General features: G+C 49.8%; 2 protein-coding genes across 2 annotated transcripts; both read right to left on the minus strand.

Moving 5' to 3' along the window:
- Positions 1-9,539: 9,539 nt before the first annotated feature.
- Positions 9,540-12,833, minus strand: LOC149341863 (uncharacterized). Its single transcript, XM_089544104.1, has 3 exons — positions 12,308-12,833; positions 11,004-11,218; positions 9,540-10,637 (listed from the first exon to the last, which is right to left on the minus strand). Exons 1-3 carry the CDS (start codon positions 12,752-12,754, stop codon positions 9,758-9,760), a joined length of 1,542 nt encoding a protein of 513 aa, XP_089400230.1. The 5' UTR covers positions 12,755-12,833; the 3' UTR covers positions 9,540-9,757.
- A 44-nt stretch (positions 12,834-12,877) lies between these two features.
- Positions 12,878-13,880, minus strand: LOC149341864 (uncharacterized; the record flags this gene model as incomplete). Its single annotated transcript, XM_089546708.1, has 1 exon — positions 12,878-13,880. A coding segment is annotated over exon 1 (783 nt), but the record flags the coding sequence as incomplete, so codon positions are not given.
- Between the last annotated feature and the right edge of the window lie 1,390 nt (positions 13,881-15,270).

Raw genomic sequence — 15,270 nt, forward strand, 5'->3', positions numbered from 1 at the left:
AGAAAAGTACGCTTCATTTAGTTTTATGTTTCAGTTGAGAAATAATTCAGGGTTGAGCCTTTACATCATGCTTACCTGTGTGACGATTCGTGCGCGTACACCAGTGGCCGCACAAACCCGGTCAGTGACTCCCGGGAGGCGGCAGATCGCGCCATCCTGGCGGCGTGTCGCCACGGAGGGACAAGGCCACATAGCGCATAGGATGGCCGTCGACGACTCCTACGGTGGATTCCAGGGAAGAGCTGCGCGGAGTGGACCCGGTCAGCGACTTTCCCGGGAAGCGGCAGACTGGCGTCGCGTCGCCACGGAGGGGGACTCGACGCTGTCACGAGGAGGGAGATCTGCGCGGAGGGAACAAAAGGAAGCGGCGAGCGGGCGGCGCCGCGGGGACGGCGAGAAGCAGCCAGCGGCTACGGCGAAGGGGGAGGCTGCAGAAAGAAAGAAGCAAAAGGCTTAAAAAGGGGGAGCCGACGGGAGGAACGGGCAGACAGGGACGATTCGAGCGAGCGGTCGAGACGGAGGAAGAGACCGGGGCGGCGCATGGACCAGGGAGCCCGGGGTCTAGCCTTCGCTCGCGTTCGGCCTCCGACAACAAGCTTCGATACCTGGCAGCTCATACAACGCCTGGCCGAGAACGAGAGCCGCACAGCCTCGAAGAATCCCCAGCCCGGCCGCAGCGACATCCAGCCATTCGTCGAGCCCGTGCCACGACAAGCTGACTCAGCCCCGACGTGGACGAGCCTTACTGCATTTTCCCGTAAGCGGCATCAAGCCAGATCCATTCATTAAATCATTCTAAAACCATTCTTGGAGTCTGTGCATCAATCTCCTCATGCCCAGTGTGGACCCAGGGCCAATTTAAGAAACCGGTCCATCACACCTGTCATTGGTAAGGATGGCCTAAGTGACAGATGGTACGTGGTTCTGTTCTGCCTGAGAATGCGGCTGCATGTGGCATAAATTTTAAAACCGCGGATTCTTTATCAGCTGCTATTTCGTTGCTACCGAATATCTATGCCTAAAAAAATTGCTTCCTCAGGATAAGCGAAAACAGCTTGTCATTTCTTCCGGTCTTGGCAGCATTACAGCATTTCTTATTTCTCATTTATTAAAAAATTTATTGTCGCTAAGTGCCAAGTGGGGTGGTGATAGAGAGACAAAGTGCGATTACATCAGAATACTCTCCTGCATTGGAGCATGTGCAGGTAACATGTGAGAGTTATTTATATTTTTATAACTTTTTCCACTTCTGCCTCATCACCCGGTCTTATTCAGTAAATAAATAGCAGCGCAAGGAGACAAGGACAAGAAGAGACAACAAGGACGGCGCTTATTCAGCCGCCGAGTCACCCGCGTAGCGGGTCCAATTGCCAGAAGCTCGAATGCGAGCCTTCCAGGAAAGGCGGAAGGAGAATACTTTGTTCAAGGCCAGCAGTAAGAGTGAGAAAGAACGCCTGCTCCGCTATATGGCTCGTTGTTCACCTACAAAAAAAAAAAAAAAGATGGTTTTGGGGAAAGCAAAGGCGCAATTACTGACACAGGTAACGGACATAGAAGGTAGTGAAAGGAGAGAGACAGAGAGAGAAAGAGACATGCCGTATTGGGGGGGCTCCAGAATGATTTCTACCACCTGAGCATCTTTAACATGCACTGACATCGCACGGACCAGGGGCGCCTTTTGCACTCCGCCTTCACCGAAATACGGCCGCCGCGGCCAGGGTTCAGCCCGGGTCCTCCGGCTCGGTGAAGCCAAGCACTCCTGGAAGGAGGGAGACAGTAAGGAAAGTAAGGAGAGGTAATGGAAGTGTTACATCAGTACAAAATGCGTTGTATCTGCCCTGATCTCCAGACATTTGGGACAGTGAGCTCTGACAGGCCATCCAAAGCAGCAGAGCAATTATCTGGGTCATACCCCTGTCCCGTGGGCACATTTAGCGTCACTTTCAGCAGGTGACATTGTCCTGCAGTGCAATTGACAAGGTATCACGCGTCCAACTTTAGTGACACTCGCTGCAGAACGCACTCGCCCGGTGCTGAGTTTCGCGATCTCACTCCATTTGGCCCAGCAAGGCAAGAGTGTAGTCTCAACAGCTCTATTTTATTTTCCTGAGTGCGTGTTTCAATGGGTACTTGTTTTAAGTCGTCAGCAATTTAAATAATGAGCACGCTTAGACACCTACCCTCGCTCTCAGTGCCCCGTGGTCAAGTTGTTTTGTTGTTTCGTTCGATGTTTTATACGACCCGCTTGCTTGCAACTCAATCAGGCCGCATCAGTGTAATGCGGGCCCGAGCTCGCATACACCATGCTGCTGCTGCTAAGCGCTTGCATCCTTGCATCTCTTCTGTCTGCCCCGAAGTCGCCCTGTCTGCCGCATTATACCGTGCTTGCTGTGTTCGCGTTTTCTAGATTGATCTCTTTGGTGTCTCGAATCGTAATGGTTTTTGTAGTTAACCACATGGAATCAAATGCTCAAATAAACTCTGAAAATTAGCTTCTAGTAATTATATTCGCGACAAAATTGTATTCTCGAAGTATCTGAACGAAAACAAATTAATTTCTACAGAGTGCTATAACATACGTCTCCACTGCCGTCATTTGCAAATGAGACGTTGTTGTTGCTGTGGCTGAAGGGACAATATATAAAATGGAAGTTGCACGGAATTGCCCACTGGCTCGATGTGAGCCACAATCGCTGTCACGTGCCGAGGAGAGTCTAAAGCCAAGTGACAGCGCGCACAGAAAGTGTCATTCGTTCAAGAGAAGCGCACTTAGTGAAAGTGTCACTAAACTTGCCCGTGTGGCAGGGGTATCCTTATGCACTGGTGGTGTTCAGAACGTTGGGTTGGCGTATGAGATTAAGAAGTTAGCGGAGGTAGGGTGACCACTGCTGGCATAGGAAATGGAGAGGCCTTTTTCCAGCAATTGACGTAGATAGGTTCATTATGATGAGGAGGATGATGCCGCTCATTCTTTCATATCCTGACTTAACGCTGAATGAACCCGGTGCTGCCAACGAGAGGTTGCGACCGAGCTCGTTGGTTCCAGTTTTTGTAACCCTAGACGAAGAATAGATACCTGGAAAAGATAAAATTAAAACAAAGGCTCTTGTCTTTCCATTTTCCCATGCCTCTTTTATTTGTGTGGGTTTACCTTCTGTCAAGTTTTCACATATGCCAGCACAGTTTTCTGCCCGCGTATTCGCGCCCCATCGGCTGCTAACAAAAAGCTTGGACAAACTGTTATTCTCGCCGCTCGCGAGGTGCCTATCTCTGGGAGCCGCTCACCCGTGGCTAATGTCTGCTGCCAGCCCATTCCTCTGCGCTCGCGGTGCGCGCACGTGCGGCCGCGGGGAGACCACGTGCCCGTGGAGAGGCACGGCGCCCTTGGCCCACGCACTGCCTGAGCCGCCAGAGCCGCTGATGCTAATGGCCGTCACGCCCACGCGGTCTCGAAGCGGACACGAGGTGCGCTCAGAAGAAGAGGCGCCCGCGCGTGCATTCGAATGCCGATGACTTCTGCGAGCGAGGGCGAGATTAGAGCGGCCTGGTTCTTGTACTCAAAGGTATGCTGCAGGGAAGGGCGGAATGATGCGCGCCCTTGTGCCTGACCTTGGGCTCATCAGGGAAGGGGCGCGGGCTGCCCAAGTCGACAGCGTTCTGGTGTGTAGCTGTTCGTAAGAAAAACACTAAAGAATATGCACAGCACGAACAAGTAGGCGCGCGGCTGGCTTTGAAAATGCGCAATAATGCGTCCTCCTCCTCAATATGAGCAACTATTTTCATTATTTTTCGTAAAGAACTATATAAATTTGATTTGATCGTTTCCTCCAGCTGCACAAGCGAATTCTTTGCACCGTGATTCTACATCGTATTATCACACTCGCGTTTTAGACAGTTAAGTTATAGGCAACTAATCGCCATTACCTGGCTCACTCCGGAATGAAGAGAACTTGCGCGTGCCTATGTCCGTGCATGGTTTCGCGGGCGTTGCTTCGTGTGCATCAATCAATCAATCAATCAATCAATCAATCAATCAATCAATCAATCAATCAATCAATCAATCAATCAATCAATCAATCAATCAATCAATCAATCAATCAATCAATCAATCACGTTTATTTGATATCGTTACAGATGACAGGGCAGTTGGATGGGCGAGTTGGTTCCGTACTCCATGGCTATAGCGCAACAGACAGACACAGCAAGCAAGTCACAACGTAGCGCCCCGAAGTATCTTCCTTGCTGATTCCCGTCTGTTGAGCTGTAGCCATGGATTAGAGATGCGTGAGGCATGCTAGCAAAAAGCGCAAAAGAATTGTCTTTTACAAGGACTTGGGAACCTTCGCTCATAGAGCGTGCTGTACAAAAGAGACTCGAGTGAGCATAACTGTTTATTCATATCCTACTTCATGGCAGGCGCTGTCGCTGGAACCGACAATAAGAACAAATATGCCGCCTCACACCGTTCAGCCTCTTCCATTACTTCCAGCCGAAAAGTGAGCTGCCTAAACAGGGTTCCGAATAGCTGGACGGAGCCCACATGAATAGGCTGAAAACAAGTTCCCTGTGGCTGTCGTGAGCAGCTGATCTTCATAGATGCCAAATAGCAGAACCAACAGCGATGAAAGTGCCGCATCCATTTAGCGCTCGGCACCAGCGTTCCCTGTGCATAGAAGTCGTGTGGCTGCTATATGCCGCGTGGTTGTCACGTTCCCTTGTGACCTCCTTCTCATAATGACGAGCAGATTCTCTCTGATCGAGTCGTGGACGGCTTCTGCGGCAGACGTGCGTTACTCGTGAACTGCTAAGCGTTCTCCCCCCCCCCCCCCCCCCCCCACCCCTTCCCTTTTCTACAGGGTGAGAAACTGGGCATTCTGCCGCTGTGCCCTTGCGCAACATCGTCCTCTGAAAGACCATTAGTGGGAGGCCTCGCTGTGCGTTGCAATAGTACCATTCTGCTGAGCCATTTTGAACGGCACGACTTTCCGGCTGCCGGTTCTTACGTTGCACGGTGGTGATTTTGGAGTGGCAGTCAAGTTGATCTGCTTATTGCTTCGGGTCATAAGAACGTGTTCATTCTTTATGCATGGCGGCTACTAACCATAGTTCATTCTTCATGCCAGACTGTCTACTGCGACAGCTTTCGAGCCTAATACTGCAAAATCAAGACGGTTAGGCTTTAAATTGCAGATTAACTTATTTGCTGTGTCTCGATATACCATACTGCGTCTTTTTGCAATTTACTCATTTTTATACCATCTGAGGTACACTGTTCATTCTGGAGCGGAAGGAAAAAAGCAGGAAAATTAGTAAATAAATAAAGTTAGCGGCATTACAGCGCAAAAAAAATACAAGTAAATTGAAAGGAGGAAGGCATAACAGAATATAAAATGCACACACGAATGCAAATATCGAACGCAGCATAATGCATGGACGAGATTAATCTGCTAGGGTAATATCAGTGAATCACATTTTGTATTGTATTTTTGGATAGAACGGGAGCTGTTCTGAATAGGGCGGTTCTTCGAGCTTATCGCTTCTTATTAACTGCCCTACAGCAGTAAATCCAAGAGACAGCTACTCACATCTCAAGCGTATGGCTAATCGACTTCAATTAACCTTAAAGCTTTCACGTAAGGCGCAGAAAAGTTTACGGGTGGTGAGTTCGATGCGGAGGAAATTAGAATTTTTTCATTCACGTGCCAATCAATTCCGGTTATAATATTCTGATTATATTTTGTTCCATTTCAATTTATGATCGCTTCTTTTATTCATTTTCGCTGAGTCATTCTTAGTCTGGCATCTCCCTACCAGGGGCGAGGAAGGAGAGGGCGACAGCTGCAGGCGGTAGATGGAGAGAAGGAAGTATTCCCAGACATCGCCTACCATCTGCCCCGGTTGGCCGCTGGAGGCCTCATACAGACGCCGAAAGCCTTCGCGTTTGTGGCCCTCCTAATGCTGTAGCATTAAATTGCTTTCATAGTAACTACTAGCTCCTACTTGAGATGATATGTCGGAAAGCGGGCACTTCAGCTTACGAATATGTTATCAGCTCATCAAGAAACACAAACAAGCAGCATGAACACTTGTCTTCAACTAATGAAGTAGACATCAGTCGAAGTTAGACGTTCGTTGAGCGTCTGTATCCCTGGCAAATGCCATGCAGTATTTTCTTGCACATTAACATGACCATCCGCAAGCTACACTTAATGTCCGCCTTGAGGATATGGCGAGATATCGTTAATAGGTCCCATCTGCTGCCTGTGGTCCTCTACGCGATCGCTTCGCAGACAACGTCGTTCTCTACTTTTGCACTCACAGATCAGAGAGCGGTCCTCGTACCACTCCTGGCGCAGTGGTGCAGCGGTTAAGCGTTGCGTCACTGCCCCGGCAAGTGGCTGTTTCAAACACAGCCACCGGTGTGTCTAGTGAGACACAGGTTTCTCCCCCCGAGCAACCTCTCGCGACCAATCATTCATTTAAGTGCCACCTGCTTGGGGGAAAAGCTATAATGACGTCACAAGGTCACATGACCTACGTGCAGGTGTACCACCTGTTCTTTCGCTCACAACGACGACATCGACGATGCCGGATTTTTGCAGAAGGGAAGCGTTAACGCTATCGCATTAAAAAGAAACTAGAAAAGGAAGGAAGGAAGGAAGGAAGGAAGGAAGGAAGGAAGGAAGGAAGGAAGGAAGGAAGGAAGGAAGGAAGGAAGGAAGGAAGGAAGGAAGGAAGGAAGGAAGGAAAAAAGGGGAATGAAGCAAGTGATACGAATGTAAGGAAAAAGATTAATCATCGTGGGAAAGAGGAAAACGCCAATGTGCATTTCGCTGCACCAACCGCTTTTCCCGACAATTTGCTCGCGCCTTCGCATTATTATTGTTTTTTTTTTTTCTTGTCACGGCATCCCCGTTAACCGCGCAACAACCGCGAAAGTCCGCGCGACGAGCCCCTGCAGCGAAGAAGGCCGCCGTGTTTCCGGGACATAAGTAGGCTGCGCCGCCGAGCTGTGCTTTACCGGCGTCACCCGCGAGGTCCTGCCGGAACTACCTATGCATGTGCCAAGGCATCGTCGCCCCAAAGAGCCCGTGCGTGCGACCGCGTTTAAAGCCGCTCGAGCAGGAGTGGCGGGCCACCGGTTGCCAAGGGTGGGACGCACGCACTGATTCGAGCGGTAATGGTTACGCTAGATGTAACGTCCTCGCAACGGCGCTGCCTTCGCCATTTCCCGCGCCATTTCCGGCTTTGCTTTCCTCTATTCGCGAGGTTGGTTATGCAATGAGGTTAGCCTCTCTCCTCCTTTGAAATGCACCGAGGAGCAACGCAAGCCGTCCAGCAAAAACAAGAGGAAAAAAAAAAGAAATAAAGAGTGCGCCACACATATTGAGGCTGCGCTTACTGTAGCAATGAAGATTCCTTAACAGTGCGCCGGACTCACCGCATATTTTCTCTTGTATTAATGCCGTCATTCCCTACTGCTGTGCACTCTTTCTTTGCTTTGGCTAGCAAGACAATGCAAAGGTTTTCTTTATATATTTTTATACTTACGGCAGCTGTAGTATCGCGTCCCTTACTTGCCATGTATTTTTATAGAATCACGTGGAAATTTTCGGTACGAGAGAATAACACAGCGCGCAGATAACGTTGCAGTTACTCTTTCCTATACCTCCTGGTCGATTCCTGCGTATGCCGTCAGGAACTCGAATTCAAGAGATAAAATTGTCATATTCAAAATTATTTATTAGAAACTGTTATAAATACTGTCGCCAACTGGACGAGAATGAAAAGTATACGCACTCGCAATGAAATTAACGTTGCCGACCACTCGCCGCGGCACACACCATGGAAAGAAATGGATGCTTCTTAAATGCGAAACCCGTGTCTGTGCAGAAGGTGTGACAGCCATCTTTTCCTCGAACACTTGCAGCCGTCCGCCGTGTAGGCGCTCCCCCGTAAGCGTATGCATGCAGACGCCTCGCAGGCACGTATGCACGAGTCGGAGTAACGCAATTAACAGAGCACAAGGGGGCTGAGCAGCTGACCTTGTCCCTTTCCGCGCTGCTTGGTCCGGTGCGCTAATGCGCGCCGCAGGGTGGGAAAAGTGAGTTAGCGCCACCACCGGCGTCCACAGGCGAGTGCCCGTAAGCGGCCCGAAACGGGAGCGTGACTAGCCTGGCCTCCGAGGGTACTTGACTCCTTCGGTTTCGCCTCCGCCCTACTGCGATGTATATAACAGCTCCAGAAGAAAACAAGCGCAAAGCGGTTGTCGAGTTGCTGTTCTTGTTAGCATGACTGGAAGAAGAAGGTAAAGGTCACAGAAGAAGTGTTCTTGATGTTTAGCCTCCCGCACGGGAGCCTTGTTCACAAAACGCAAGAACATTTCTTCAGTGGTCGGGTGTTTCGCCTTCCCCTTCTTGTTCATCACCGAACAGACGGGCTTTCATCATACCCTCGGCTTCAAAACTGGAACAAATTCGCGAACAAATTTGCTGTTTCCTTGGCATCTGAATTATCTAGGATCAGCTGTATGGCGGGGACCTTTTAATCTTCTGTCTTTTTATAATCCCAGCATGGCATTTGTACTAAACGAGATTAAAACAGAAGATGTTCACCATAACTCTTGAAAACATTACGGCTGTTAAACAATCTTGTTCTCAATGCCTACAACAGCTGCAAACCAAGCAGCTACTCCCTATCTGTTCATAGGTTCCGATTGCTACATCTGAAATAAGGCCAGAACACACAGGATAAAACACAGGCTGTAATCCATCAGAACCAACTAAAATGTAGCGTATAGCCCTTCGAACCCAACCGTGAAACAGTTCCTAGCTATTTACTCAGTATCACAACGTAATTAAAACGGGCCCAGTTTTTAGGTGTTGGAGTAGTCCCACTTAGTCGGGGAGAGTGTGAGGAACGCCCATGTGCCCGCTGCAAATGAGGCGAATATTGAAGTCTGGTGGTAGCAGAAAACATGACCTACTGCCCTGGAAACCAGCACTTTTCAATAACCCCCTTAATGCGTTCAAACCTGACGAACTGAAAATTAACGCTGGCAATTGCTTGGATGACAACATAAGCATGACCCTTCTGTGGTGCTAAAGCACGGCATGCATCCTGTTTGCTTCCCGAATGATGGCGCGATCCCGTGACGTTGATGTCCTGGATTCTTCTAGATCTGTAAAACCTGTCAGCAAGTGCTTCGTGCTATTCCGCTTCGGTCGCATCGGGGATTCTTTTTTCCCGCCCGTGGAGTATAATCTTCTAGCACGGGCTGCGCATGCTCTGGTCTGCTGATGTCCATGCGCAGCTGCAGACGATTTCACGCCCTATAGGAGTGAAGGCCTCCAAGACGAATTTTCAAATGAAATCAAATCGTCTTTATTTCCTCCCTAGGAGAAAGGGGCTGACGGGTAAAAGCCGCATTACTGCGGCTTGACAAAGCCCGGCCCCCTCTATGTTCAGGTCGGCAGTAGTGCTAGTACAGATTATACAGGAATCAATTTCACACTTCATCTATCTTGTATCGTGATGTGTGTCGCACTAAGGATAGAGGCAACTACATGGTGGCAGGAACAAGAAGAACAGGAAGGGTTTATTAGCACGCCCTTTTATAGGCGATGGAGGGGGGCGGGGCAGTAGCAGTGCCAAGCGTACAGTTTGCGGTAGCACTGATAAGACAATGCGCTGACACGATAAGGCAGACAGCGCATGCCCGATACATCTTCCGAGGGGTAATGAAAACGACAAATGTTCAAGCTATTTGATTAAAAGCAGCGTCGTACTGAAGACGTTGAGGTGGCTTTGCTGTCCGTGCCGACCTTCTTGGAACCGGTGTGGGTCCAGGCAGAGTTAGTGGCATATGGTTCCCACAGCCTCCGAGCGCCGAGCTGTCGGTGGCGGACTGTTGCCGAGGGAAGTCAGCAGATGTTCGTGCTGTGGCACCAGGCGAGATATTCGGAGCAGATTGGCCGGAGTTATCTGGCCCACGCTCGGACGAACTGCTGTCGTCATCACTAGTGTCTTCTGCACACTTCTCACGGGTTTGCAGAAGATGCCGCCTATTGCGCCTAAACACCCGCCGATCCTCGGTTTGCACTTTGTAGGACCTGGGAGCCGCAGTCCCAACGACAGTGCCTTTTTTTGACCATGTTTTGTCCTGGATCCTCACGACAGAACCTTCAGCCAAAGGTGGCAGAGGCTTTCCGCCACACTTCTGATGGTGCTTCTTGACCACAGTTGTCTGCACAGCGCCAAAATCTGGAAGATTAGCTCTCAAGCACCTGCCTTGAAGAAGTTCCCCAGGTGATCGGCCGTCCTCCAGTGGCGTACAGCGGTAGGCCAGCAGACCTAGCCAGAAGTCTTCCTGTGAATGTTCACATTTCTTCATGATCCGCTTTACCACCTGGACACCTTTCTCTGCCAGTCCGTTGGATTGTGGGTAGCGGGGGCTGGATGTGACGTGAGTGAAGTCGTATGCTCTTGCAAAGGCTGCGAACTCGTGACTGGCAAATTGTGGCCCGTTATCGGTGCACACTTCAAGTGGTACGCCGTACCTCGCGAACATGGCACTGAGTGCAGCGATTGCCGTCCTTGCAGTAGTGTCGACAAGTTTCTCGACTTCTGGGAAGTTAGAAAACGCGTCAAATGCCAGGATGTACGAACTTCCCCCAAAAGAAAAAATATCAACACCAACGCGATACCACGCACATCGAGGAACTGGGCGCATCAGCATTGGTTCTTGCGCTTGCTTGTAAGCAAACTCGCGGCAAGTCGGGCAACCCTTGATCAATACACTGACGTCACTGCTGAGACCGGGCCAAAAAACAAGACGACGGGCTCTTTCTTTGCATTTCTGTAGACCCAAATGCCCGGCATGAATTCTCGCTAAAATGCCACGCCGCATGGATTTTGGTACCACCACCTTCGTGCCTTTTAACAATATCCCATTTACGACGGAAAGCTCAGACGAAAATGGTTTAAGTTCCCCGTCGACATTCTTGCCAGTTGCCAGGCAAGAAATGACTGCCTGGAGGTAGTCGTCGCGGGCAGTTTCATTTACCAGCTGTTGACATGTTGCCTCCGTGACCATGTAGCCCAAGGCGGCAACTGCATGTACCTCAACGTCGTCAGTTGCGCCAGTGGTGTCGTCTCGAGCAACCGGCGATGATCGTGACAGCATGTCTGCCAAGATGAGGTGCTTTCCTGGGACATACTGCAATACAAAGTCGTATTTCAGGAGTTTCAAAAAAAACCTTTGGAGGCGGGGGGGCATGTCACAAATTCCTTTCGCAGCTATAGAAAGTAGAGGTTTATGATCTGTCTCGATGAGAATCTTCTGTCCGTAAATGAACTGGTAAAACTTGTCGCAGCCAAAAGAAATGCTAAGCGCCTCTTTTTCAATCTGAGCATAACGCTGCTCAGCTTGCGTTAGCACACGAGATGCATAAGCCACTGGCCGCCATTGGCCGTTGTGGCTCTGCAAAAGGGCGGAGCCCACGCCGTCTTTCGATGCGTCGCAAGTTATCTTAGATTCTTTTCGGGGATCAAAGATGGCTAACACGGGAGTCGTGCTTAAAATCTGGACGACACTTTTCCACTCCCTCGTGTGGTTTTCAGTCCACTCGAATTCTGAGTGAGACTTGATAAGGGCTCGCAGCAACACGGTTCGCTCAGACAGGCGCGGAACGTATTTGCCAAAATAGTTCAACACACCGAGCATGCGCTGAACATCGGATTTGTTCTTGGGCACTGGCGTTTGCAGCAAACTTTCCACAAGCTTTGGGTTTGGCGAGATGCCCTTGCGTGTGATGATATCGCCTAGGAACTGCACTTTGGTGACGCAAAACTTGCATTTCTCTGCGTTGAACGTTAGGCCGGCTTTTTCAGCTGCTTTCATTACTGCCACTAGTCTCTGGTCATGCTCTTGCTTGGTTTCGCCCCACACCAGAATATCATCGATGTAAACGTGTACACCGTGAATGCCATCGAAGACTTCGCTCATCCGCTGCTGAAAAACTTCGGGAGCAGATGAGATACCGAAAGGCAACCGGAGATAACGGTATCTTCCAAAGGGTGTAGAAAAAGTGCATATTTTGGACGTCTTTTCGTCAAGTGGTATCTGGTGAAAACCAGAATTTGCGTCCAAACAGCTGAAATAGGCTGCGCCGGCCAATTCCCCTTCCATGTCCTCACGCTTCGGGAGCTGGTAGTGCTGCCTCTTTACGTGCTCGTTTATTTTCCGTGGGTCCATGCAAACCCTAAGTTTGCCATCCTTTTTCTTAACCAAAACCAATGGGCTTACCCAGTCTGTCGGGCCATCCTGTTTGACGATGACGCCTGCACGCTCCATTCTACGCAGCTCCTCCCGAAGTGGTTGTCGCAGGGACAGGGGTACCCGTCGAGCTGGTTGAACAACTGGAATCGCGGATGGTTGCATGACCATGCTGTATGGTTGCTTCAGGCAGCCTAGCCCCTGAAAGACATGTTTAAAATCCTTGAGAGCTTGGTACTCCGAAGCATTTACAGTAGCCACCGTGCGATGGACAAGTCCCAGAGCTTCGCTTGCATCTAGTCCCAGAATGGCTTGACGGCCATTCTTTACAACAAAGAACTTCACGGTGGCGGAAGCGTTACCGATAGTTACTTCCTGTGTCGTTGTTCCGAAGTGACTTATGACACCCCCGGTGTAAGCTCTCAGAACCGCACTTGTGGGCGTTAACTGCTGTGACTCCCGAGTCTTGCGGTACATACAGAATGGTAACAGACTGGCCTGGGACCCGGTGTCTACTTTGAAGCAAATATTTTTTCCGGCAACTTGTGCTTCCACTATCCAGTCTTTGCTGCTTCCTTTTTCAATTCCTACTTCTAGAATGTCAAAGTCGTCATCGCTGCTGTCTTTACTAACTTGTTCAACTCTAGATAGGCCTTCACAGCAAACCGCGAAGTGGTGAAGTTTTCGACATTCATGGCACTTTTTCCCGTAGGCTGGGCACTGTGTGGGCCTGTGCCGCCGGTTGCACTTTTTGCAACGGTACTGCTTCTTGCAGTCATCACTTCTGCTTCGCGATGGTGGCGCGTGCCTTGAAACAGCATCGACCCTGTCATCCGCGGCTTTCCAGACCTCGTTTCGTTGTGCGAGAGACTCTGCTACCTTGCACAATTCTTCAGCTTTCAGCAACGTTAAAGATTTCTCTCGAAGCATTTTCTCGCGCAGCTTTGAGTTATTCGTGCCAAACACGATCTGATCCCTGATCAGCGAATCATGCTGATCTCCGAAATTGCATTGCGTGGCTTGCTTTTTGAGGTCCCGGACAAACTTTTCGAAAGGTTCTCCATCTGCCTGCTTCCTTGAGCGAAACACATAACGTTCGTGAACTTCGTTGCTCACCTCGGCACAGTAGGACTCGAATTTTCCAACCACTGTTGCGTAATCGTCTTTGCTTTCGGCTGCCTCGAACTTGAACGTGTTGAACACGTCGAGCGCTTCATCACCGGCTATGCTCAGCAGGAGTGCGGCTTTTGCAGAATTGCTGCGAGGTTGCTCCTTCGTTGCGGTCGCCTGCAGGAACAGGTCGAATTTCTGCTTGAAACGTTTCCAATTTTCAGAGAGGTTGCCGGTCAGTTGCAAAGGTGGCGGGGCCTTTAGAAGTTCCATAGCTGTCGCAGAATCCCACTTCTGACACCATGTATCGTGATGTGTGTCGCACTAAGGATAGAGGCAACTACATGGTGGCAGGAACAAGAAGAACAGGAAGGGTTTATTAGCACGCCCTTTTATAGGCGATGGAGGGGGGCGGGGCAGTAGCAGTGCCAAGCGTACAGTTTGCGGTAGCACTGATAAGACAATGCGCTGACACGATAAGGCAGACAGCGCATGCCCGATACATATCTTCTATCCTAATTTGGACCCTTGAAAACGCTAAAATCTGTGTTTCTGTGGCTGTTGGCTTCTCTCATATCCCCAGAAAGGACGACGTGATGACAATGCGTTCTACCCGGGGCGAAGCGCTTTCAAAGTAAGCCACATTTTATTTTCGTGCACAAAACTGGAGAAACTAAAGAAGCGTTTCACTCTGTGACTAGCTTTCATTTCTGCCCCATATAGCTTGCTCTTAAAATAAAATGCAGCCCTCGACTTTTTGCGTGTCTTTGTGTCTCAAACAAGGATTTGTTTTCGACCAACTGCATGCGATTCTTTGAAAACGTCTCAATCCTTTAGCGCCACAAACTTTTTTTTTTTAACCCAGTGTTGGTAGTCTTAACCACTTCTGCGACGTAAAAAACCGACACATTTGCCTCTGCCGGATCGCGACCGAATCCTTTCCAGCCCATCATTCGGACGTCCCACAGATATTCATGAAAATGGCATTTTATTACCTGTGGTACATAACCGCACGTCCTGGAGGTAATTATGGAATTTCCACTGGATATCAATGAGATATAAAAAAAACGATAAAACGACCTGTCGATCATCCGTGGCTGGTTGAGTCTTTTCTAATTTATAAATCGACCAAGAATGTTTCACTAAATCGTGAGTTTTAAAGCGGCCAAAGAATGGCACACATGTTTGAATCGAAATTTTCTTTGTCATATTAGAACCTCTCTATATTTTTTTTTTTTTCAAACATGACGCACGCCTACACGTCAGCGAACGCAACGCAACGCTTATTCACGTTTCTCGCGCAGTTGCGATGTGGCGACAGACAGAAGCGGCAAAGATAGGATGGCCGTATTATCCGAGCCCAGCGGCTGCAATGACTCAGGGAGTGCAATACTCCAGCCGTTTTAGCAGGTCCAATTCCGCCGACAAAGTGCTGTTACAACTGCTGATGCTGTCGGAACGGAGAGAGCATTCGTTACAAAAACAACCAAGCGCGCCAACGCGCCGACACACGAACCGTCAGCGACTGCTCAGGCCGAGCCATTTGCCGACTCGCTCGCTCGTTTAGGACTGCTGCCGCGCCCAGACAGACACACAGACAAAAACGAGAAAGGAAGGCCAATGGAAAGGCAGCGCAACAGCTTCCTCTGATTCCGTTACGTCGCATACTGCAAGCGACTACGCTGATCGCACAGGCGCGGCCGCTGTACGCTCTCCCCACGCGAAGAGTTGAGACAAGTTGGCAAACTTCAAGTACCGCGCATTTCAGGGAGAAAAGAAGCCAGAACACGCCAATCAGTTCGCAACAGGGAGTCTATGGGGAAGCACGGAAAGTGCCGTTGGTTCTGCGACCTCGCTGTCAGTTCTTCAGACTGAGTGGCGCG

Source organism: Amblyomma mixtum, chromosome 5 (genome assembly GCF_055824585.1).
Source record: "Amblyomma mixtum isolate Tamu chromosome 5, ASM5582458v1, whole genome shotgun sequence".
Lineage (NCBI taxonomy): Eukaryota > Metazoa > Arthropoda > Arachnida > Ixodida > Ixodidae > Amblyomma > Amblyomma mixtum.